Source organism: Netta rufina (assembly GCF_964035555.1).
Source record: "Netta rufina genome assembly, chromosome: 27".
NCBI lineage: Eukaryota > Metazoa > Chordata > Aves > Anseriformes > Anatidae > Netta > Netta rufina.
In genome coordinates this window covers 4,762,662-4,785,405 of record NC_140151.1, presented here as the reverse complement: position 1 = coordinate 4,785,405, position 22,744 = coordinate 4,762,662, and the positions used below count along the sequence as shown (strand labels likewise).

Sequence of the window (22,744 nt, the reverse complement as noted above, 5' to 3'; positions counted from 1 at the left end):
GCCCCAACCCGGTGCTACATCCAGCTGCCTCCCCATGCCCTGGGGGGGTCCCGGAGCCCTTCACCGGTCCCCCCTTTAACTCGGGGGCGGCCCCGGGACTTGGGGGCCCGGCTTGGGGCGGAGTTTGCGGCCCGGCCCCGTTCCCCGGCTCCCGGCCCGGCCCCGCTCCCGGCCATGGCCCCGAGCCGCGCACGGCGGAGCCGGCCCGGCCCCGCGGAGCCGCTCCCGGATGCCCCCGTTCCAGTGGTGCCACGGTGAGAAAAGGTTTTTTTTGGGGGGACAGGAGGGGGTTTTGGGGATCCTGGGGGGGCTGCGAGGGTTTTAGGGGCGCCAGGAGGGGGTTGGGATAGGGTAGGAGGAGTTTGGGGGGGTACAAGGGGGCTGGAGGGGAAGGAGGGGGTTTGGGGTCAGGAGGGGTTTGGGGGGATTAAAGGGGGAGGCAGGAGGAGTTTGGGGGGTACAAGGGGTTTGGAGGGGGAAGGAGGGGTTTGGGGGTCAGGAGGGGTTTTGGGGAGGCTTGGAGGGAGTTTAGGGGCACCAGGAGCAGTCTGGGGGGGCACAAGGGGTTTGGAGGGGGCAGGAGGGGGTTGTGGGGTCAGGAGGGGTTTGAGGGGTCAGGGGGCTGCTGCTCCTTCTGGGAGTTTTGGGGGAAGCAATGCTGGGGAGCAGGCAGCCCCCCACATCCACCCCAATAAGTTTTGCCCCCCAGGCAAGGGGTGCCGTGCTCTTTGGGGTCACCCCCGTGGTGTCACCCCCCCGGGGGCAGGGGGAAGCGCTGCTGAGGACCCTGGCAAGAACGGGGGGCGGTGGTTTAAGTCCGAATCTCAGTAAAGAAATGAAGTTTTCGCCGTTCACAGACACGTCCCAAAGGTCTGAGCAGCAGGCAGGCGCTGTGCTGGCTTGGAGTTGCAGCTCCTCTTTCACATCACGGCTCCTCCTGTTGCTCAGCCGTAGTTTGGGGCATTTTGCAGGTAATTTGGTCCGGCGGGGACTTGGCTACCCCCGCTGCGAGCTGCCTGGCACAGGGGAGCCTTTTGGAGGAAGCCCGTTCCCGCATCACAGCAGACGTGACCTGGAAGCTGCATTCAATTTTGTGATGCGAAGCCCACGGCTTTTGTGTGGGAGGGGAAAGAATGGGTTTTATTTCATGACCTGCTGAGTTTTCCATTCCTGGTGTTGAAGAAGAATTGGGGTGAGGGAGAAGCTCGGCTCAGCAAAAACCCAAAAACCCTGTGCCCGTGCAGAGCTCGTGTCTGTCCCGGTTTAAAATAATGCCTGGAGCTGGGGGGTCGCAGTGGTTGAAGGTGTGCTGTTCGACCCCAAATGCTGCGGGGCCCCCTGACTTCAGCCTGGCACTTTGCAGGGCACAGACCTGGATGTGGGGGGCATTTTTTGGACCGTGCATCCATTTTTTGGTCGTTTGGTGGCAGAAATTATCCCCGGGGCTCTCAGAGGCATGTTGCAGCATCAGGGCTGGAATCGGATGGGGACACAGTTAGGTGTCTGCTTTTCCTCTGTAGTTTTTCTCCAGGCCAGTGAGAAGGATGGCTGGGACCTTGAGAAGCGTCGCTGCTCCTGGCTGCGTGTCCCGGAGGAATTAATCCTGGCCGGGGGAGCAGGACGGGGTCACCCTCGTGCTGCGTGCGTTGTTATTTGGGCCAGCTCAGCACCAAAATCCACCAGGCAGCCTGAACCTGCTGGGGTTGGAGGTGGCGCAACCCCAGTGCCCCGACAGGTCGGGCTGCACCTTTCCTGCTTACACAGGGGAGTTTTGGGGGTTGGCATGAGAAAACGCTCTGCTGGCAGGGCACGCCGCCTTCCCGAGCAGCCCTCGGGTAGCGAGAAGGGTGAGAAAGACACCGTGTGTCTGCAGCCCTTCTGCAGATGTCCTCTTTTCTCCTTTTTTCACCTAAATAATTGTTGGAGCAGCTTTCAAGGCTCCTGGCTTCAGGTGCAAAACCGTCCCCGGGTGGACTGAGGCTGGTGACGGGGTTGTTTCGGTTTGGGTTTGGTGCCCCTCAGGCCCTCATTGTATTAAAACCAGCTGCCTTCTGTGCCTCCCGAGCTAAAAATATTGAAAGCCTTTGTCAGGAGAAGGGGGTTGTGCTAATTAAAACCACAGCCGAGCCAGCGCCCAGCCTGCTGCTGGGGGAAGCTGGAAGGGGCCGGCCAGGGTAGGGGAGGCCCCGGATTTGGGGAGGGGGTCGCATCTCCCCCCTGGGACCCGCTGCTCGAGGGCTTCCCCCAGCAGCAGCTTCGCCTCCCAGCCCGTGGCTCTGCCTGGAGCTCGTGGGGGCTGGAAAGCTTCTTTAGCAGGAATGAGCCCGGCTGAGCTGGCGAGCCTAAAATTAGCCTTGCCAGCTGTGCTGCGGCTGGCGGGGACGTGTTGGACCGGCTCCTCTTCGGTACAGGGCCGGGACTTGGGGCTTCTCCTCTTCCACCTCGCCTTTTCCCTCTTCTGCTGCCCCTCGGGTGCCCGTGCAAGTGATTTTTAATGTCCCATCGACAGCTGCTGCCAGCCCGTGTCCCCCCACCACACACCAGCATTACCTCATTGACTTGTTTGTTTTTTTTGTTTTGTTTTGTTTTGTTTTTTTCTCATTCTATTTTCCGAGCATTTCTCAATCATTTCCAGTAGGGAAATGGAAAAAAAAAAAAAAAGAAAAAAAGAGAAAAAAACAGCTTTCTTATTGTCCTTCCCTGCACCTGGTGGTCTCGAGAGCAGGAGGCAGGGAGAGCAGGACCCGGCAAACAAAACCTCCCTTTCCCTGCTGTGTGGGTGAGGAGGCAGAGGTGGCGTGGCCAGCAAAAAAAACCCGTTTCCTACAGCCCAGACGCCTCTCTCCAGCCACGCAGGGTTTGGCCAGCACACCACGTGTAAACTCTGAGTAAATTCAGCGTGCACGAGGACACAGACACCCGGCAGAAGCCCAGCTGGGAGCACCACGAGGCCAGGGGCATCGGTGTGCGTCCTGCTGCTCCCCAGGGACCTCGCTGCTCGTGCAGAGCTTTCTAACGCCGTGCCCTGCATGTCTCTGCTGTCCTGGTGGAAAGCAGTTTTCCTCCTCTCCTGAGAAGCAGGCGGAGGATTTTAGCGGGCTGTAATTAAACCCAGAAGTGTTTCTGGAGGAGCTTTTTGATGAGCTGGCCCGGCACCCTCTGTTCCTGCGCTGCGCATCGCGGGCAGATGCTCCGCAGAGCACAGCCGGGGCCTCCGCTCTGCTTTGAAGTCCCGTGTGAGCCCGATCTGCTGGGAAATCAAAGCCCTTGTGGGGTCAGCACCGTTTCGAGACAAGCAGCAGCACTCACCCGCTGCCAGACCCTGATTTTGCATCAGCCAGCAGTGGGTTTGGTGTTCCCTCGCTGGGTGGGCACCCTGCTGCCCTCCCCGTGCTGCCACCACCCCGTGCGGTGCCCTCCTGCCCCGTTTGGTCTCTGTGCCATCCAGCACAGCCCCGGGGCTGCTCCTGGCTCCCTCCAAGCACTGACAGGCACCAGCTGCTCCGGCTTTCCGAGCTCCATCCCTCCCTAAATCCCCTCCTGGCTCCCCTGGGGCCTCCTTTCCTTCCAGACATCGGGACTCTGCCTCACGTTTGTGCTGCTGGAGAAGGGTTTTTGGGACCGTGGAAGCACAGAAGTGGCTGCAGCCACTTCAGGGGCTCTTTTCCTCTTCCATTCTAACCGCTGACTTCTCTTTCCTCCCCCAAGGGTGCTCCTGCAGTCTGGGCCTGATTTATACCCCTAAACCCTGCACGATGCCCCCCATCACGTTCCAGGACCTGCCGCTCAACATCTACATGGTCATTTTCGGCACCGGCATCTTCGTCTTCGTGCTCAGCCTCATTTTCTGCTGCTACTTCATCAGGTGAGCCGGGCACCCCCCTCGGGGCCATCCCAGCCCCGTAGCTGCCCCCGCCTTGCCCTTCCCCGTGCCCCATTGTTCTGCCCCACACCCCAGGAGCCTTTTGCCACGGGGATCTGACCCCGGAGTGGGGCCAGGCACGCCTGCAGCCCCCGTGGTCCCCGCGGTGGAGCAGGGCAGGAAGCGCAGGAAGGGGCTCCTGTTTTCCAGGGGACGTTTCGGAGGGCTGCATTGTGTCGGGCAGGGGGAGGAGCGGCGCTGCACGGCAGAGGATGTCTTTACATTGCCCTCCCTGCTCAGCCAGGGCTATTTTTAAACTCGGAGGCAGCAGCTGGCCTTTCTGCGGGCCTCCAGCCCTTCTCTGCAGGATGCCCCAGCTCTCTGCTGCCAGCCCCAGCATCTCTCAGCCGCTCCGGGGGGCTGCAGAAGGACGTTTCGGGGCTTGGTGTGGAGGAGAAGCGAAGGCAGTGAGGTCCCCTGCCCCCTGTGCCTTGCTGGGGCTCTCTCCGAGGCAGTTTTCCCCGGCACCCTCGCCTCGGCCAAGGTTGCGGTGGGGCTGGGAGCTGCCGGCGGGCGAGTGCTGGAAATCGAGCGCTTCCTGCGCCACCAACGACTTCCTAAGGCAAACAATCGGGGCCGCCGGCTCTTATCGCACCCTGCTGCCGATTCCTGACGGCTCCCCAGTGCTACGGGACCGGGTCCTGCCCCAGCACGGCTCAGCCCTAAATCCCATCCCCAGGCCGGGTAGGGCCATGCTGCCCTGGTGCCTCCTGAAATTTCGGGGTTGTGCTGCTCCCAGGTGGCTCTTGAGGGTGTTGTAAAGCTCACGGTGCCTTTTTCTCCCCCCTTCTCCAGCAAACTGCGGCACCAGGCTCAGAGCGAGAGGTTCGGGTACAAGGAGGTAAAGTCACGGCTGTTTCCTACACGCACACATCGATTTGGGGCCAAGCGGGAGGTGGGGATGCAGCAGGGACTGATGCTTCTTGTCCCCAGCTGACCTGAAATATTCAAAGGCAGCATGATGGGACACTGCTGCTGTGCCTGAGCTCGACCTGCCCTTTCCTGGCTCATTTTGGATCCCATTGGCAAAATCCCGATGGGATCCAGGCCTGGACACGCGGTCGCTGCCCGTCCAGCCTGGATTTTTGCCAGCTCAGTGCTTGTTTGCAGTGAATCCCACTGCCCAGCTCGGTCCCGGCTGCTCCTGCTCCTGATCCTGTCTCCTTTTCTCCCGCAGGTGGTTTTGAAAGGCGATGCCCGGAGGCTGAACGTGCATGGGGTGAGCGCAGAAACCCCTCTGGGGCTGACAGGGATGGTGCTTTGGGTCCCCATTGCTCCGCGAGGCAGGACAGGGACATGCCAGCACCGCATGAAACTGGTTGGAAATTGGGGAGGGAAACTCCCTGCCAGAAATTCCTGGGATGCAGCCCCACCACCCAGGGCTTTCCCTGGCCACAGCGTCATAGCAGGAGCATAGCAGGCTGTGCATGGGCATTTTATAGGGTCCTGTGCGTTCACACCACCCCTAACCCCCATCTTATCTCCTGCAGCAGACCTGTGCTGTCTGCCTGGAGGATTTCAAGGCGAAGGAGGAGCTGGGGGTGCTGCCGTGCCAGCACGCCTTCCACCGAAAGTGAGTACAGTGCAGCGGGGAGCGGGGATTTCCTCCCCACAGGGGTTTTTCAGCCTCACATTCCCCCCCCACACCCTGCAGGTGCCTGGTGAAGTGGCTGGAGGTGCGCTGCGTGTGCCCCATGTGCAACAAGCCCATGGCGGGGCCGGCACAGCCCCGCGCCGGCATCGGGACGCTGCTGGACGAGCTGGTGTGAGCGGCCCTGTGTCCCTGGGGGGGACGAACGCTTCGTCTCGGAGGATTCGGGATTTCGGAGCTGGGGTTTTTAACTCGTGGGGGCGCTGCGTTGGTTTTGGGGGTGATTTTTAATGCCACCCCTGGATGCGCTCTGCCAGGACCGCATGGGCTTGCTGACGGAAGGCAGAGCCCACGGCACGGGCAGGGCTGCACCCCCCCTGCTCCCCGTGTGGGGTTGTTTCTGTAGCTGCCCCCTCCGGACTCTGAGGCTCCCCGTTTTGGGGAGAGATTGCGCAGTTTTGTGTAACACCACGATTAAAAGGACAGTTTCTCAGCCGGCTGTGGGCACTCGGGGGGGTTCCGGGTCATTTTGGGGCGGCCGAGAGAAATCCATCCGCAGCTCACGATCCGTGACAACCCCAAAAACTACTGATTTTGAACAAGTACGCCGTGAAATGACGGCGTCGGTGACGATAGCGACCCCCCGGCGCTCAGAAGGGACTGTGCTACGTCGTAACGCAGGGCGCACACGTCACGCAGCCGCGTGCCGCTCCCATTCATCATGCGCTATGAACCGGAAGGATCGGGCCCTCTTCTGCAGCGCCCCACCCCAAGTCCGCGCCACTGATCCCGAGATCAGGGCGAGCTGCGGCATCCCAAATTTTCCACCCTTTTTTAATTCATTCCAGTGTTCATCACAGCTTTGCGCTCGCTGCTTCTCGTTTTGAGCCTTTTTGGGGCCAAAAACACCCCCGTTTTTGCCTTATTACCCATGCTAATTTATTCACGCAGCGCCACGCCCACTCGCCCCGCCTTTACGACAGTTGTGGTTTTGCGACGGCGGCGAGCTCGGCGGCGGCGGCGCGCTTTACGGCGGCGGGTTGTGTGTGAGGGGAGCGCTGAGGAGCGTCGCGGCTTCTCCCTCCCGGGGGCGCCTTAATGATTTAGGGGAACCTTAAAGGGTTTTGGGGGGGGGTCTTAAAGGATTTGGGGAGCGCTTAAAAGACTCGAGGAGCCAGGGAAGGGGTCATGGAACTCGCCGGCTTCGTGCAGCCCCCTCAGGTACCCGGGGAGCGGCCGCCCCCAGCCCCGCCGCCGGCCGAGCGGGCGCTGCCTCAGCCCCGGCCGCTCACCCCCGAGGGTCCCGGGGCGCTCAGCGAGCTGGGGGCGCTCCTGGAGGCCGCGGGCAGCCGCCGGCTCTTCGGGGACGTGAGCCCCGGCACGCTGGGCGAGCTGGTGGTCTCGCTGAGCCGCTTCGCGGCGCCTCCCGAGCAGCAGCAGGAGGCTGCGGAGCTGCCCGCCAAGGACAGCGCCTACGAGGCCGTCGCTGAGCGAGCGGTGGAGGTGGGCGCCGTGCTCCTGCGCCTCCTCGCCAAGCTGGAGGCTGCCAGGACTGAAGAGACTCCGGGTGAGCCCGTGGTGGGTCCGATCCTGCGCCGTGTGGCAGCGCCCATCTATATCTTCGCTGTGACACACGTCGTGGACCAGCCCTGGACAAACGCGAGGTCTCGGGCGGTAGCCAGGGAGCTGCTGGAGTCGCTGGTTCGGGCTGCAGACTGCGAGTCGGTGGCGGAATTCCTGCGGGGGAAGAAGGAGGACGAGGAGGGGAGATTCGCGGCCGTGATGGGGCTGCTGAAGCAGGAGCTGACCAAGTGAGTAAGGAGGGGAGGGCTGCAGCGGAGAGGGTGGCGTGTTTGGCTGGTCTCCACGGAGGAAATACTGGGAGAATCGGGGAATTGTGCTGGTGCAGCTGTGAGTGCACGTGGTACGAGCACTAGGTGATAAACATGGGACCAAGAACTTTGCAAACACTCCCATAATGGGGTGGGAGGAAGGGAAATCCTGTACAGAGAGGGACAAATTACAAGAAATGAGAGCTCTGCAGTTCCAGCATTCACTGAGTTTGTGCTCCTAGAGACACGTGGAAGCGTAACCCTGCCACGAAGCACATCTTCTCCTGGACGCTGCCTCACGTCACACGGCCCTGGCTCAGCCACTACCTGGAGAGCGTCCTCCCCCCGTCGCTGCTCATCTCGGACGATTACCGTGAGGAGAACAAGATCCTGGGCGTGCGCTGCCTGCATCACCTTGTCCTCAATGTGGTAAGGGGCTGGGGAGCCACATCCCTCTGTGGGCGTTGTTTGAAGGAAGGGGGTTGGGTGCCTGTAGGATTTCCGAACTTTTCTTCATGGCTCTTGTATTAACCTTGGGATTTTGCCCCCTGCTCAATAGCGTGAGGCACAGGAATGATGTTTCTCTCCCTCTTGTTGCAGCCAGGTGCTGATCTGTGCCAGTACAACAGGGCTCAGGTCGTGTACCACGCCCTCTACAACCACCTCTACTCACGAGAGGCCCCTCTCCTCCAGGTAGGGCGGCAGAACTGAATTTTTAGCAGCCTCACAGTGCTGTGGATCAATCCTACATGGGACAGGGAGCTGAGGGCACGAGGAGGAGCACTCACGGGCGCTCCAGGCCTAGCTTCAGGCTGTTAACAGCCGATCCTTGCAGCCAGGAGTAACTCAGAGGATTTTAGGAACAACTCAAAGGAGGTGGCAGCCCTGCTGGACAGGGCTGGCCTTGGTGGCCGCAGGCAGTAGCAGGCTGCCAAGTGAACTGGGGGGGCTGTGAGGGGGCTTTTGGGGGATCACCCAGGCGTCCTGTCCCCCCCCAGGCAGTGCTGCTGTGCCTGCTGGACTTGCTGCCCGTCCTGGAGCGAGCTCAGCACCGGCAGCAGCAGCAGCCCAGAGCTCCCAGCCGCTCCGACGAGGTGCTGCAGCTGCTGCTGACCCACATGGAGGCCGAGCATCGCCTGGCGCTGCGGCGCCTGTATGCCAGGAGCCTGCCTGCCTTCGTGCAGAGGTGAGAGCGGCCCCCAAAACCCGCAGGGATGTGCTTTAGCCCTGGGGTGTGTCCCCTCCCTCAGTTTGTGCTTCGTGGCGGCAGGCTGGGCGTCCTGGTGGTGCGGCACCTGAAGAGGCTGCAGCGAGTCATCGTGGGCTACCTGGAAGTCTGCGACGGCCCCGAGGAGGAAGCCAGGCTGGGAATCCTGCAGACGCTGAGGTGCACCATAGAGCACGCCTGGCCCAGGTGCTGCTCTGGGGGTGAAAGATCCTTTAGGAAGCTTATCCTAAATGTTACGTCCCTTCCAGAGCCAAAGTTAGTGTTGTTTGAGGGAAAGGCCCCAAAACCTTGAGGGGAAGCTCTCAGGGAACAATCGTTAGCATTGCTGCTTTCCTGGGAAAACCTAGCCCAAAAGTTAATCTGGGCCCTCGTGCTTCTAGAGCAGGAAAAAGTCAGGTGAAAATAACTTTGGCTAAGAGCTGAATCTACATTCTGTGCACAGCAGAGCTGCATAATAAGCCCTGTGCTGCTAATTAGGGCCCTGTGCTGGCAGTTCTTGTTACTCTACCTCTGTTTCCCTCCCAGCCCAACTGCAGTTTAGCTTCACACATCACTGGCTGGTACTGCTGAGCAGGGCTGTGCTTTACCTGGCTCAAAAAGAGCATTTACAAAAAGCTGCACGTGCTTGATTCCCTTCTCAGGATGCCGTGCAGGCTCCCCGAGCTCCTCCAGGCCCTACTGAGGATGATGTGGGATGTCCACACCGACCAAGGCCCGACGCCGGAGCCGGTGAAAGCTGCCCTGCTCCAGGGGGCCACTGAGTGCCTCATCCTGCTGGATCGCTGCTCTGCGGGACAGGTGAAGGTGAGCTGGGGACCTCCTGCTTCATTTCTGCTCTCTGCCCCCTTAAAGGAAGCAGCAGGACACTACATGCAGGAGCCTGCTTCAGTAAAACAAGATTTGCAAATATTTCCACCCACCCCGGGGTTAGTATCTGACCTAACTGATGGGTGACTTTATGTACAACCAGAGATAAGGTGCTTGGTATCATTCCCTTCCAACAGACCGCTGGGCAGGGCTGGTAATGCCGTTAGTCTCCGTGTGCCAGGACTCTGGAAAATGCTGCTTTCTGTTCCAGATCCTGCTGGAGGGCGTCTACAGCAGCTGCGAGGAGAGCTGCGTGCGGGACTGCCTCAGGAAAGTGCGAGAGAACACGTGAGGAGGCACGGCTGATCCGCTGCTCGCCGGCTTTGTACAGTAAAATATTTATTTTTAAGTTGCCTTTCACATCTCTGCCCCGTTAGCCTCATACCTGCCCCGAACGAGGTTTGGTTGTGCCTCTCTGAGCTGCCTGCGGGTCGCTGCAGCGGCGTTCTGAGGCCAGGTTCTTTCCTGGAGCACGCTGAGCTGAGCCTCGCGTGGTTTTGGGGAGCCTTCTTCCTAAAAACTGCACTTTGTGCAGAGCTGTCCAAAGTTATTGCAACTGCCTGGGGTCAGGACAGAAACCCGGACATCCTGAAACCCTCCTTTCCTTTAAAAAAAAGAAAGTTTTTGCTCTAAAATATTGGAGAAGTAACTTCTGATGGTGCTCAGAGGGGCGAAGCTGGAGCAGATCCAGAGGACAGATGTGGTCATTCAGAAAAAAACACAAGTCCAGGAGGGAGTCAGGAGGCTTTACTCTTGGCGGCTGGCTCTGTTTCCTTTTCATACTCGATTTCCAGGTGGGGACGTTTTCTTCTGGTTGGCCCTTTCAGGGGAGTTTTCCCCTTGGATTTGGAGTGTGCTTTCTTCTCTGTTTCTTCCTCGTCTTCCTGCTCCTCTTCGCTGCTCGTCTCCAACTTATCCATGTCCTGAGAAAGGAAGAGGTGTGTGTGTAGTACCAAAACCACCACTTTCTGCAGCATTATCCAATCCCACTTCCTAATTCCTGATCCCAGCCAGAGAGCCAGGGGTGCAGCAGAGCAGCCTGACTCTGCCTTGTGCTCCTCAAACCCACTTCCACCAGCTCTGATCCATCACCAGGGACACCAGGCTGGTGGAGGTCACTTCCAAACAGCTCACGCCTGGTGTTTTATTTACCTCAAAGTCACTGATGTCGCTGTCATCTGCTTCCACGAACTCTCTTTCATCTGTTTCCTGTAAGAAACAAAGCCGGGAGCTCATCACAGCCCTCACCAGCAGGGAAAGATCGAGCGTGGTGCTGTGGGGGGAGCGTTACCCTTACCTCCTTGTCTTCGTCTTCTTCCTCTTCCTTTTCCACGTCAGACTCGCTCTCGCTTCCTTCGTCTTGCTGCTGCAGAGCTTTGTCGAAGGCATGGATGGGGAAGTTGTAAATGTCCCCGTACTGAAAAGGAAAATGTTTTGTGAGGTGCTGAGGGGAAACAGCCAGCGGTGCTGGGGTCGTCTGAGGCCTGCATCAAGCCAGGCTCAACTGGAGGTTCCCCCCTTCCTAATTCTAAAGCATGAGCTTCATAGAAAAGCCAATTTTCTATCCAAAAAAACAAATTCACATTTCAGGGGCTCTGCCTTTTGGGGAACAAGTTCTCCAGGCTGCTCCAAACCCACTCGGCAGTCACCCCCTGCCCTCCCTTCGTACCAACCCGCGCCCCCTCCCCGCAGGAGCAGCGGGACAGAGGGCAGTGGGAGCACTTTTCCTCTGATGGGGGTGATCCTTACCGTGTCCTGCTTCAGCCTCTCCAGCAATTCCTTCTCGATGGCGTTGTCCAGCTGAGCGGCGATCAGGGCTTTCTCCTGCCAGAGCAAAGAGGCCTCGTGTCAGCGCGCTCAGAGACGCGAGAACAGAAGCACCAAGAGGAGATCGCAGGGAACAGCCACGTTACCTCTCTTCTTTTCTCTCGCCTTTCAATCTTCCTGCTTAAGGGAACGATTTTCCTCCTGCGGGGAACAAGAACAATTAGGGAATCCTTCAGCCTCCTCTGTAGCAGGTGAGAAAATGCTCGCTCAGGGCAAAAACCAGCGGCTGCATCCTCAGAAATGGGGCTGTTCTAGTTCAGATGCACCTATAAAGTCACCTCACATCACAATTACATCGCTTTTAACTGGGTTTCTTTACAAGCCTGCCAAAACCTGCACCCTGCAGGAAAACAGCGAGTGCCTGGAGGGGCACTAGAGCCAGGGAAGGGCTCTGCAGGCAGCAAACCAGCACGGCAGCTCGCTCGTAGCAGCGCTTACTGTCGCTTCAGCGTCAGCTTGCGGATGCGGATGAGGTACTGCGTTATCTTGGTGAAGCGCTGCTTGCATTTGTGCCGGATGAAGCGGGGCCAGTAGATGAGATTCTCGTCTATCTCCTCCAGGGCTTTCTCGTAGTTCTTGCTCAGCAGAACCTGGGGAGGGGGGGGAAAAAAAGGATTAGGGTTGAAATCCGGAGCAGCAACACCCCAGGAACACCTCTGTGCTTGGGAGGAGGTCAGAGCAGCCGCGGGCAGCAGCCTGCTCGCAGCTCACCCGCTCCCACAGTCGGCTGGGAAAAGGTGCCCGCTCGATTGTCTTCATGTAGAGGTAACAGCGTCCTGGAGGGAAGAGGAGAGGAGCAAGGTGACCCCACAGAGGCACCGAACCCCCATTTACATGGGGGGGGACAGAGCCGGGCGCTCACCTTTCTCCTCCCTGACGGTGGCGTACTGGCTGTTGGCCAGCGGGCAGGAGGAGCGGTTGCAGAGCCCGGTCAGGTTGTACTCATTGCGGCAGAAGCCCTGCGTCTTCGTCCTGAAAGTGACGAGGGAAACACAGCTCGCAGGGAGCGCGCTGCCAGCTGGGGGCATCCAAATTCCCAAATTTGCCCTCCCCCCCCCCTCCCAGAGCACATCAGCCCCAGAGGCCACATCCCATAGACTCACCTGATCTTGTAGGAGCAGAACTGCTTGTTCCCCAGCGTGTCCCAGACAACCTGCGGGGACAAAACCCCAATCAGGGACCCCCTCCCAGCACCCTGCGCCCCCCGACCCCATTACCAACCCTATTACCGGCCCCCCCCCAAATCCCTCTGCCCCCCAGCCAGGCTGTAACACAGCACCCCCAACCTAATGGGGCAGGGAGAGGACACCCAGGGCCACCCCCTGGCTGCCCCCAAACTCCCCTTCTCCCCCCAGCCCCAGCCCCATTCCCATTATTCCTGGTCCCCCCCCCCCAAAATCTGCCCCCAGCTGCCCCCACGTGTCTGGAATGGGGCAGGGATGGGGGGGCGCTGTCCCGGCGGACGCAGCCGACCCAACGGCGGGGCGGGCGCTGATTGGCTGCGACGCGGCTGCCTGGAGGCGGTGGACGGAACCGAAGCAACCGGCGGACGGGACCGAAGCAAGCGGCGGACTCACATCGTCCGAGTGCATGCTGCCGGCTCGTCGGCCGCGCGGCCATTACCGGAAGGGGCGGGGCCAGCAGCGTCTCGCGAGAGCGGCGGGGCGGTTGCCATGGCAACGAGGGGGGTGTCATGGCGGCGGGTTGCCATGGCGACGGGGCCGGGGCGATACAAAATGGCGGCTGGTGCTGCTGAGGGGGAGCGCTTTCCTTTGGGTCTTGGCGAGGCAGGGAAGCAGGTGGAAGATAAAAATAGCCACGTTGATTTAGGGCAGGCTTAGCCTTAGTCATTTCCAGTCAGCCTAAGAAATACAACTTCATCCCGTACGTGCAGGGCGAGGGTTTCATGCTCTGTACGTGAGGTTCTCTGATGATAGCCTTATGACCTTTGGTAATGAGTCATGAGGTACCAAATGATGATTAATTTTAGTTATTATTATCCTGTTTCCTCCTGGCAAAAGCATTGTGCTGCTGGGGCTCTAGAGCAGAGATAACTGTTGTTTTTTGGCAAGTGGAGTCACCTTCCATAAACACCTGCTCCTTCAACGCAGAAATGAGTTCATAAACTGCCAGCTGTGGAGCTGGAGAAGTTACAAGTTTTGAGATTTCACTGACAAAAATAAATAAATAAATAAATAAAAATCATGTGAATTCCTTTGACAGGTTTATAATTATTTGGTGACTTTTATAACCTAACTCTCCCTCTTTACATCACTTCCGTATTAAAGATAATTTATTACACTTCATTAGTATTGTAAACAGTGCAGCTGCTCTCTTTCTAAACTCAGGGCCAGGAAATTGAAAAATGGCAATTAAATCAACCTACTCTACTGCTTATTGTGATGGCTTGGGGTCACAAACAGCCTGTTACTCCATCTCCACTAAAAGCTGAGATTTAAAAGTGCTCTGTTAGTCACTCGTGCAAGTGAGCTAAGTAGCTTCGTTAATTCTTTGTCTGATTTTAAAACTGCTTTCGACCTTATTTCTACCTGAATTTCTTAAAGGGTTCTTAAAGTTCATGAATGGTAGAAGGGACGCACAAGAAGCCATAAACAGCACATAAATGGGAAAACACATAGAGCTATACTGAGACAACAATGAGCTTCTTTAGCTGTCTTCAGACGAGCACGGAGCACATAAACAGTACAAAGATATCTTTATTGGCAGACTGGCAGTGACACAGGTGAAAGAAATGTTGCTAATTATTTCATTTCAGTTTTCTCTGGTGCTTTTCTTTCAAGAGCAGTAAGGACTTTAAAGACATTAGCAAATGCCACTGGACTCATCTGGGAGAGGTGTTGGTCTTATCCCTTACTACGTGGGCAGACTGTGCCCAGGACAGTGTTGTTTTACAGGACAGGATGATGCAGTTCTTTTCATCCTCCTAAACTTCTTTACAGATGAGATGTGATTTGGGTGACTTGCCTGGAAATCACACAGCAAAGGAGCAGCACAGCTAAACAGACAGAGCCTCCAAATCCTGGGTCCCCAGTCCCTGATGGCCTGGAGAACAACACAGCCCACATTCATCCTGTGCCACAAGTCAGGGAGTCGGGGTTATTCTTGGGTGCAATCACATCCACGGCTCTGTAAACTTAAGCTTCAAACAGGACACGCATCCTTGCTGCTGCTATTCCTCATTTTCTGCCTCCACGTCACTGTCATCTGTGAGAGGGAAGTCTCGCAGGGGCTTCTGAGTGGTATAGCTTTTGGTTTGCATGGGGCATTCCTGGTTTAGGATGGCCTGGATGAAGGGGAGAAGTCATGCTTCAGTGAGAATGGTGATTAATAATAAATGGGAGCATTACCACTTTTAAAAAAAGCCAAAGCAGCCAACTTTTGCCCAGGGAACACAATCTGTGAGTTAGAAGGACCATAGCTCCAAACGTTTCTGATTTTGTTGTCTGATTGTTCTGTCCCTTCGCTGAGGGCACAGTAGAGCCCAAAAGGGAAGACACAGTCCCTGCCAAATTCATTCTGATCTGCCACGAGCCTCTGGATTATCCAGCCTCTATGCTTTAAGGGAATAAACCAAACTTAAACTCACGATCTTCTCCTCCCTAGCAGGAGGGCTGCGCAAGTACCAGCAGAGAGGGGCATAGGCAATGTTGAGAACTCCGATGACGACCATCAGCGAGGGAAACCCCACAGCTCTCACAATCGCACCGCCTGTGGATGGACCTGGATGTTTAAAAAGTTAAAAAAAAAAAAAAAAAAGCTCAGATGACAGAAAAAGAGCAAAATTTGCCTCTCTGGTTTGGAGGGGATCTGTTACTGTGGCAGACTCAGTTGCTGCCAGCGAACAGGGGGTGGAGAGAGGGTGGTAAACGGGGTGAAGGTGCACGAATTGGGCCATACCAATCGCAAAGCCCATGCAGAAGGCGACGTCGGCTATGGCATAGACATTGCCGTAGACCGAGGTGTGGCGAAGGTCCACGAGGTAGCCCATGAGAGGCATCATGGAGGAATCCACCATTCCTGCCCAAAGCAAGGACAGCCTCGGCAGTCATCACCTCCTCCAGGCTGCCTTTGAAACCCGAACACTGGCAGCTTACCTATGGCAAAGCCCAGCCCGCCGTTGGGGCCGATCAGCCCGTAAATGCTTTTGGCCAGAGGCACCTTGGAGAAGAAAGAGAGAAGGCGTGAATGGGGCCAGAAGGGCTCTGAGGGGAGGGAAACGCACCCAGGGGTGCATGCTCTGAACGTCTGGTTGCAGATTTGGGGCTTTGCTGTCCCCTCCCTGCGGAGGGGATCGTCTATACTCTCATCCACACACCCCTGCTGATTATTCCACAGAATATTCCCAGAATTGTCTCTACTCACACACAGGAGACTGATTCCCACCACGGCCATGCCGATCAGGGAGCACAGCCACCTGCAAGGAGGCCACAGTTAGCACAAGGTGATGCTCTCGGTGTCGCAGCACCATGAACAGAGTCGGTGCCAACACAGGGCCAGGTCGAAATCTCCACCTTCCACTTACCGGCCCATTTTGTTAGCCAGGACCCCAAAGAGGTTGGTGCCGATGAGGTAGGATATGCTGGCAGGAAGGAACGCCATCCCTGGGAGAGAGAAGGAATAAAAAAGAGCATGTAATCCTCCAGGAAATACGGGGAATTGGCGACAATTTGCAAAACCGTTCCCTTTGCTGACTGCCTCTCTCATTTGGGGAACCAGCAGCGAAATCGGAACTGTTCAGCCCCACTGCTTTCAACCTCCTCTCCTGTCAGATCTTCTTCCTCTTCCACCTCTCTCTCCCTGCTTTTGGCTCACCAAATACAGCGGAATAAAACTGCTTTAAGCGTAAAGCTCAGCGCTCGTCATGTAGCCAAATGTAAATATTTGAACGGCGTGCTGATTTACCCGTTGTTTATTTTTAATATACTCTCCCGCCGAGTGGAAATAAAACCAACCAGCTGTATTTCACTAAGACAACTTCCTTATGGAAACACCCAGATTTAGGTTTAATTTTCTGTCCCCTCTGTAACAGGACACAGTGAAACCTCTCACCCCAAAGATTCCCCTCGAGCTCAGCTCAGCCCTGGGATGCAGCTCTGCCCTCGCCCACCCTTGCCCCCTCACTTGCTCAGGCGAAGCATCCCGAGCTCTTATTGGGATGGATGCTCCTGCCTGAGCGGAGAATAACTCGATTAGGGGCTTTCTCAGCCCTGCTGCTCCCAGGCTGCAATTCAATTTGGGATCTAAGTGTAGCCTGGGGCATCCCCCAGGTCGTTCCCCAGCCAGTTGGGTTTTATAACAATCAGTTTTTATTTTTGCAGCAAAGACAGACAATGCTATCTCCAGATCACATTTTCGAGGCAGCTGGTAATTCGCATGTACCATCCTGCCCTCTGTGGGACTCTCAAAATGGCCTTGTTTTACTCAGAGCTGCCTCTGCAAAACCCATCTGGCTGCCATGACTCCAGCCCAGCACGCCACGATTCTCTGCCCTGCAGAACAGAGGATTCAACAGGCTTCATGTGCACGAAACTGCCTTTCTTCTGCTGTTATTGCTGTTGTGGGGAGCCCGATTCTATACAATTTTTTCAATAATAGGGAAAAACACATTGTGTAGCTACCACTAAGGACACTTCCAGCTGAAATTGGAGCAGCCTACCGAGCTGCCATTTCGGGGAGCACATGGTTTGCATCATCCAGATGGGCAGGGTGGGTTCCAGCATGGCCACCCCCATGTTGGAGAAGCAGAGGGCTCCTGGTGGGGAGAAAAAGGAGAAAAGCTCTGCTTCGGGCTGCTCCTGCTGCTGAATGGGGCAGGCAGGAGCCGATGGGGAGATTTGGGTGTGGAGAGACCTTACCTGCAGCCACCAGGATGTAGGGATCCCGCAGCAGGGTGAGCACCGGCGTGCCCTGGGTGCTCTGGTGGAGATGGAGGGGTCACGGGTGCCGTGGGCAGGGGGGACACGAGCTGCCCTCCCACCTATGTTGCTCACAGCGCCTTTCCCCTCTCCTCTTAGGAGTGAGGAAAGCGTACTCACCTCGGGGGAGATCTTGGAGGGCTGCAGGATGCAAAGCTGCAAAGCTGGGAAGAAAATGCTGCTGTTAGGCTACTTTTGGGGGTGGCAGCACTTCAGGCCACGTCTCCCACTGGCTTTTCAGCAGCAGAGCCCCCAGGGATGAGGGAGCTGTGCCCGTAGGACCCCATGAGGGGAGCTGGGTGGCAGCGCTGCCCCTGTGGGAGCACAGCAGAGCTCCCGTCGGCTGAAATAGGAGCTGGAGCCAGCCAGCGTGCTCCAAGTGGTTTATCCGGGCACAAAACAGATCTGGAAATGCTCGCTGTCGGGCTCGGAGCTGCTCACCATCGAGCCACAAATGGAGCATGGCAGAAATTAGACGTGGAAAAGAATAGGATGAAAGAAAAAAAATAAAAAAAATAAAAGGTTTCAAGTGTGGGGAACCGATATTTCATTTTCCTAAGGCTCTTACACGCTTCATTAAAGATGTCTTACATTACATCTAGGCAGAGATGGTAACTGTGACTGTAATTTAATTAGCGTAATGCTTTCCACTAAAAATGCACATTTCTGCTATCTCTAACTTTGCTGTTGCACTCTGAACACCGTCGTGGCCTGGATTTATAGTACCTCTCTCTGAGAAAACACAGATCCCCGTTCACACCGGCAAAGTCTGATCCCTGTGTGGCACGGTGGAGAGGCTGCAGGCAGCACCACGTGTGCCTTGCACAGAGAGCACTCTGCTCGCAGAGCTTTACTGAGCGTGCTATTCAAGCCATTAAAGCAATCAAAGGGTTTATTAAGTAATGAGGGACTAATTCTTCCTGTACTGCTATGTCATGCATCTGGCGGTAGGAAACATATGATTTAGCAATAACAGAATAACCCGTGCTGATGCTAGCACCCATGCTGCATTCATCTGCCTCTGCCTTCACACAAGCCCTGTGAGATCCTTCCCAAGACAGCAGTGTTTGTGTCTGCCACGGGCTTTGTTTTTTTGGTTGGATTGAACCACCCGGCTTCTCACCTCCATCCAGCAGGGCTAAGAAGGCCAGGACCAGGAAGGGAGAGGCTTTCCCCATGAATTCGTACATCACGCTTCCGAAGGGGGCCCCGACTGCAAGGGAAAGGCTTCGTCACACAGCAGCAGGGGCCAGGCATGGCCGTGGGGCTGAAGGATGCTCAGCCCACCGAAAGCAGCGTGTGATGGAGATGCTGCGGGCGCAAAACCCCTCGGGAGCAAAATATCCTTACTCAGCACACCCAAGGCCAAGCCTCCGAGAGCGATGCCCATGGCGTTGCCCCTCTCGAAGTCGTCCGTGTAGATGCTGGCCAGCATGCCCAAGCCTGGGGGCAGAGGGAACCCAAGATGCTCACTGAGCTAACGCAGACCCTGTGGCATAGGGCAGGAGCCGAGGCTGGGTGTAGCAGCATGCAGGGAGTTCAAACATTCACCTGCCACGGATGAGAACGAGGAGCCGACGCCTTGGAGAGCTCGGGCAATGAACAGCAAGGTGTAGGTGCCAGAGAAGGCAAACACTGCGGAGGAAGGAGAAGCAGAGTGTCAGGCAGAGCTGCAGATCTAAAACCCTGCCAAGGGTGACAGCAGCCTCTGTTTGCCCCCAGCCTGGGTGCTGCTGGGTGCAGGGCACTGCTCGTCCATTCCTGCCTCCAGTTTCTGAGGCAGCTGCTCTGCTGTCTCTTGTTTCTCATGCCTGGGCACACAGCAGGGGAATTTTCTCTCGTTCTGCTTTTATTTCAGATCGGTGGCTGGGGAAAAGGCCCAGCATCCTGCTTTGTGTGAAGGGCAGACCGCAGGGCAATACTCACTGACTGTGGAGAGGAACATGATGATGAAGCCGATGAACATGGGGATGTGGTATCCTATCCTGGAACGGGAGAAAAGAGGCAGGATCTCACCGGGGGTTGCTCATTTCCCGGCGGAGACCTGGCCTTGCTGCCCAGCCTTACCACGCACATCTCTGAGGGGCTGTAAGCACCTCCTGAACGCGTGGATGGGGAAATATGCCACCCTAAAGGGCTGTGCTGAGGGGGTCTTGGACGTACCTGTTGGTCAGGAGGCCCACAAAGGGGTTGACCATGAGCTGGACGAGAGCCTTGGAGGCAAAGAGCAGCCCCACGCGGACGTTTTCGTTGGCGAGGAACTCCTCGCCCTCCAGGCAGCCCCTCGGTGGTGGTGAGGGGCTCGTGGGGGGCGGCAGCGTGTGCCCGCTCGTGGTCCCGTTCAGCGGCTCTGCGGTGCTGCTGGAGCCCGAGACGGTCACGGTGCTGTTGTCAAAATAGGAGAACACGGAGGAGAAAGGAGAAGCCTCCACGGCTGGAGGAGCCGACTCAGGCTGGCGAGGGGCAGCAGAGCTGTTAGCACCTTTGTACTCTGTTGTGTAAAGGAAGGTGGGGATGATCGGTACTGGGAAAAAAAAAAAAGGGGGGGGGGGGTTGTTAGTGATTTTAGTTGGTTTTGTGGCAGCTGAACTGGATGCTGGCTCAACGATGATGCCCTGGCAGCCCCCTCACCCATCCCTCCCTGTGGCTGTCCCCTTCCAGCACAACTGCAGCCATCCCTGCATGCAGGATCCCCCCCGAGGTGGCCCGCAGCCCTACCCACGACCGTCAGCAGCATGTTGTCCAGCAGCAGGGCCACGAACACCACCGCCAGCGCCAGCCTCCGTGATGCCCTGCCCTCCACCAGCCAGCGCCGGGGCGCGGGGACGGCACCCGGGGGCATCGCTGGGGGGCTCGGTCCTCTGGCTCCCTCCCGGTGCTCAGGGCTGGGGGCGTCCTGACACCTTTGTAGGAGATGCAGGAGGTTAGCACCTCCCGAGGGTTCAAGGCTTCTCCCTCCTGCCTAAGATCGCTCAGCATCTGTGCCCTGTGAGCACCGGTTTTGCTATGAAAAACCGTATTTTCATCAATCTCACATTTAAAGTCATCACGGCCAAGAGATGCAGCGCTCTCTAGCCCCTTTCCACTCTCCGGAGACATCTCGTCTCTGCTTCAAGGCATCACTTAAGTCGTCTTTCAAAGACTCAAAGCACAAATCAGGCCAGTAGCTTATCTGTGGTAATCTCTACATCTTTCCTTCCCTGTTTGTTCTTTGGAGATTAAATTAGGTCTCAAAGAAAATTCATTTACCTTGCGTGTCTTTTCATTTGACCTAATTGAAATGTCATGGCAAGATTCAGGACTTGAAAGCCTAACATATGTGATTAAGATCAGGGCTTCAGAGGGGCTGAGAGAAGATCACTCGCTCGGTCACACTGAAAACATCAGAGAGAAATTTGTGCTAAGCCACCCAACCAATTAGCCCTTTACGTTTTTATAGCTGGTAGCAACTTGAGCGACTAAGCGGCAAAATGAACAGAGCTGAGCCTCAGCTATCATTCTTGCCAGTACTCCTGTGGTTTCCTGAAATCCCAGGCAATGGTATTTATCAATTTTCAATAAAAAAACAAAACAGAGAAAAATCTCCAGACCCTCCATCATATGATCTGAGTGCCACACGAGTCACTAAGCTGGTAAGAGCAAAGACAAAATAATAGAATGAATGCAGGAGAATAGAAATATATATGTATAAAACAACAGGGACAGAGGAGGAGTAAGGAAAGTAGGGAAAATAAAGACAAGCAGAGTAAAGAAGCCCCCAAATCGCAAGGCACAGTCCTGTTGCATGGAGCAGGGCGAAATAACCCCTTACCCCTGGGTGCATCCCGGAGCGAGGAGCTGGTGGCAGCGGGCAGCGGTGTGCTCTGGAGCTGCTGCTCCTGGAGGATTTATCACTGCCTTTTATCAGAAGAGGATATGAGTGTCCCTCTTCCATGGAGATGTAATTAGGAGCTCAAACAAGTTTCCTTCAGCCCTGCAGCTCCCCCTGCGTCAGAGCAGGACCGGAGGGACAGGGGGAGAGGCGGCAGCGTTTATCTCAGAAGCATTTAGCCAGGCTCTCCGTGATGCTCATCTCCCTGCCAGCCTGTTTCTGAGCACACCGAGCCTACTGCCTGGGGACCCTCTGTTCTGTGGGGCAAGCCTGATCTGCCCCTGTGGAATAACAGCGTGTGGATTCATGGCTGGGAGGAAAGAATAACGTCATTAAATGGCCCTGGGAAATGCAATCTTAAAACAGGTCACAGTCTAGGTCTTGGACTACCCTCCAGTGACTGCTGGCCATTTTCTCACTGCCCAAAGCTGCTCGTCCCTGGTGCATCTGTCCTCTCCCCAGCTTTGGCTCCGTATAGCACATCCTGGAATAAACACAGGCAGGTGTTAACAGCGAGACCTGCTGCGCCCTGGGGATTTTGGGTTAACTCATCCATCACTTGGGGAGCCCGATGTGAAGAAAGACGGGGGTTGTATCCCCTCTCCCCCAGCAGGCATGTGGTGAAGGAGCTGCACCAGCGATTGGGTCTGGAGGGACTCCCTGTGAGGGTAGGAGATGCTTCTGCAGGATACCCAGCTGGAAATGCAGCAGCTGTGGGTTTTGAGGAGGCTTTGCAGTGAGCTCTGCTTTGCTTTACAACCTACAAAGGGAGGGGAAAGAGCCGTGTGTCGAACAATCCCCGCAGCTGCTTGTACAAGAGCTTCTCCCGTGGGAGGTGGTACAAGCAGCTCCCTCCAAGGGATCGCTTCTCAGCTTGTTTTTCCCCTTTTTGTGCTGAATGTTTTTTAACATCAGAAGGAGAATAAACTGAGAGAAAGCTCTTCCTCTGAAGGAATATAGAAATATCTGGTTCCTTGGCCCCCAGGCTCTGGCTGGTCCACAGGGCACTGGCAAGCTGCCTTTACCCAGTCCACAATGCAAATCATCACTTCAGGATTTCCAAAACTAAAAGTGTAACAATAAGCGTTCATAGTGGAGAGAAGAATTTTTAAGGCCAAAATCCACTGATCCAGGCCATGATCCCTGTGCAGCTGTGGTCCAAGCAGTTGTGGTCCCTTTGCATCCGATATTCTGCTGTTGCCTGCATCCAGAAGGATGCTGGCAGTGGTGAGCTTCAAGTACAGCCTTCCCCTGCACTTTTACCCTGCCTGCTTCATCTCCAGGGACAGGAGCCAGCTATTTCTCAGACTAACAAGGCTGGTTTCCCGTAAGCAAAGCCGGATGGAAAATTATATCCGCGCATGATTGAGGTACTGCAAATATTATTTAAAATGTGATCTCTTTTCTTCCATCATTTCTATCTTCTTAAACTTTTGACATAAAGCTCCTTCATTTCTTTTTTAAACCCAAACTGATACCATCATTCATTCAGGATACAGAGATTTACTGCAGTAAAAGAAAATAAATCCCAAACATATTCACCTTCTCTCTGTTGACATGTAAATCTGCCACTGAAGCTATTTGTCTGGCTTCTGCATGGCCCAAAACTATTGCCAATAACATGAGAATAGTGCATCCCACCAAGGAATTCCCTGGCTGTGCATTACAGC

The 22,744-nt window shown here is 56.1% G+C and overlaps 4 protein-coding genes across 5 annotated transcripts; 2 read left to right on the top strand and 2 right to left on the bottom strand.

Moving 5' to 3' along the window:
* The first annotated feature begins 175 nt into the window (after window positions 1-175).
* Window positions 176-6,006, top strand: RNF122 (ring finger protein 122). Its single transcript, XM_084302204.1, has 6 exons — window positions 176-254; window positions 3,709-3,865; window positions 4,718-4,763; window positions 5,100-5,141; window positions 5,413-5,495; window positions 5,577-6,006. The coding sequence occupies exons 1-6, from the start codon at window positions 230-232 to the stop codon at window positions 5,689-5,691; spliced, it is 468 nt and encodes a 155-aa protein (XP_084158330.1). The 5' UTR covers window positions 176-229; the 3' UTR covers window positions 5,692-6,006.
* A 547-nt stretch (window positions 6,007-6,553) lies between these two features.
* TTI2 (TELO2 interacting protein 2) lies at window positions 6,554-9,788 on the top strand. Of its 2 annotated transcripts, none has more exons than XM_084302414.1 (7): window positions 6,554-7,324; window positions 7,588-7,774; window positions 7,946-8,038; window positions 8,344-8,531; window positions 8,616-8,732; window positions 9,215-9,377; window positions 9,652-9,788. In XM_084302414.1, exons 1-7 carry the CDS (start codon window positions 6,702-6,704, stop codon window positions 9,730-9,732), a joined length of 1,452 nt encoding a protein of 483 aa, XP_084158540.1. In that variant the 5' UTR covers window positions 6,554-6,701; the 3' UTR covers window positions 9,733-9,788. The 2 variants fall into 2 exon arrangements, with proteins under 2 accessions (XP_084158540.1, XP_084158539.1); XM_084302413.1 differs by having other exon boundaries at window positions 8,616-8,759.
* On the bottom strand, window positions 9,776-12,906 carry MAK16 (MAK16 homolog). The gene is made up of 10 exons (XM_084302415.1): window positions 12,845-12,906; window positions 12,371-12,420; window positions 12,130-12,239; window positions 11,979-12,043; window positions 11,706-11,857; window positions 11,354-11,408; window positions 11,190-11,264; window positions 10,738-10,857; window positions 10,593-10,649; window positions 9,776-10,363 (listed from the first exon to the last, which is right to left on the bottom strand). The coding sequence occupies exons 1-10, from the start codon at window positions 12,857-12,859 to the stop codon at window positions 10,178-10,180; spliced, it is 885 nt and encodes a 294-aa protein (XP_084158541.1). The 5' UTR covers window positions 12,860-12,906; the 3' UTR covers window positions 9,776-10,177.
* A 1,551-nt stretch (window positions 12,907-14,457) lies between these two features.
* SLC18A1 (solute carrier family 18 member A1) lies at window positions 14,458-20,045 on the bottom strand (the record flags this gene model as incomplete). Its single annotated transcript, XM_084302358.1, has 15 exons — window positions 14,458-14,571; window positions 14,875-15,008; window positions 15,186-15,305; window positions 15,383-15,446; window positions 15,651-15,702; window positions 15,811-15,889; window positions 16,945-17,040; window positions 17,144-17,204; window positions 17,324-17,367; window positions 18,327-18,416; window positions 18,554-18,646; window positions 18,755-18,838; window positions 19,130-19,188; window positions 19,367-19,727; window positions 19,922-20,045. 15 exons carry the CDS (start codon window positions 20,043-20,045, stop codon window positions 14,458-14,460), a joined length of 1,575 nt encoding a protein of 524 aa, XP_084158484.1.
* Between the last annotated feature and the right edge of the window lie 2,699 nt (window positions 20,046-22,744).

Bases quoted from the DNA above. Each gene is read 5' to 3' on its own strand.
- RNF122 (XM_084302204.1), top strand. From the start codon at position 230: ATGCCCCCGTTCCAGTGGTGCCACG. The intron at 3,866-4,717 runs GTGAGCCGGGCA...CCCCTTCTCCAG, and splicing joins TTCTGCTGCTACTTCATCAG to CAAACTGCGGCACCAGGCTC. The intron at 4,764-5,099 runs GTAAAGTCACGG...TTTCTCCCGCAG, and splicing joins AGAGGTTCGGGTACAAGGAG to GTGGTTTTGAAAGGCGATGC.
- TTI2 (XM_084302413.1), top strand. From the start codon at position 6,702: ATGGAACTCGCCGGCTTCGTGCAGCCCCCTCAGGTACCCGGGGAGCGG. The intron at 8,532-8,615 runs GTGAGAGCGGCC...TCGTGGCGGCAG, and splicing joins CTGCCTGCCTTCGTGCAGAG to GCTGGGCGTCCTGGTGGTGC. The intron at 8,760-9,214 runs GTGCTGCTCTGG...TTCCCTTCTCAG, and splicing joins ATAGAGCACGCCTGGCCCAG to GATGCCGTGCAGGCTCCCCG.
- MAK16 (XM_084302415.1), bottom strand. The intron at 11,265-11,353 runs GTAACGTGGCTG...TTGCTCTGGCAG, and splicing joins GGCGAGAGAAAAGAAGAGAG to GAGAAAGCCCTGATCGCCGC. The intron at 10,650-10,737 runs GTAAGGGTAACG...TGTTTCTTACAG, and splicing joins AAGAAGACGAAGACAAGGAG to GAAACAGATGAAAGAGAGTT.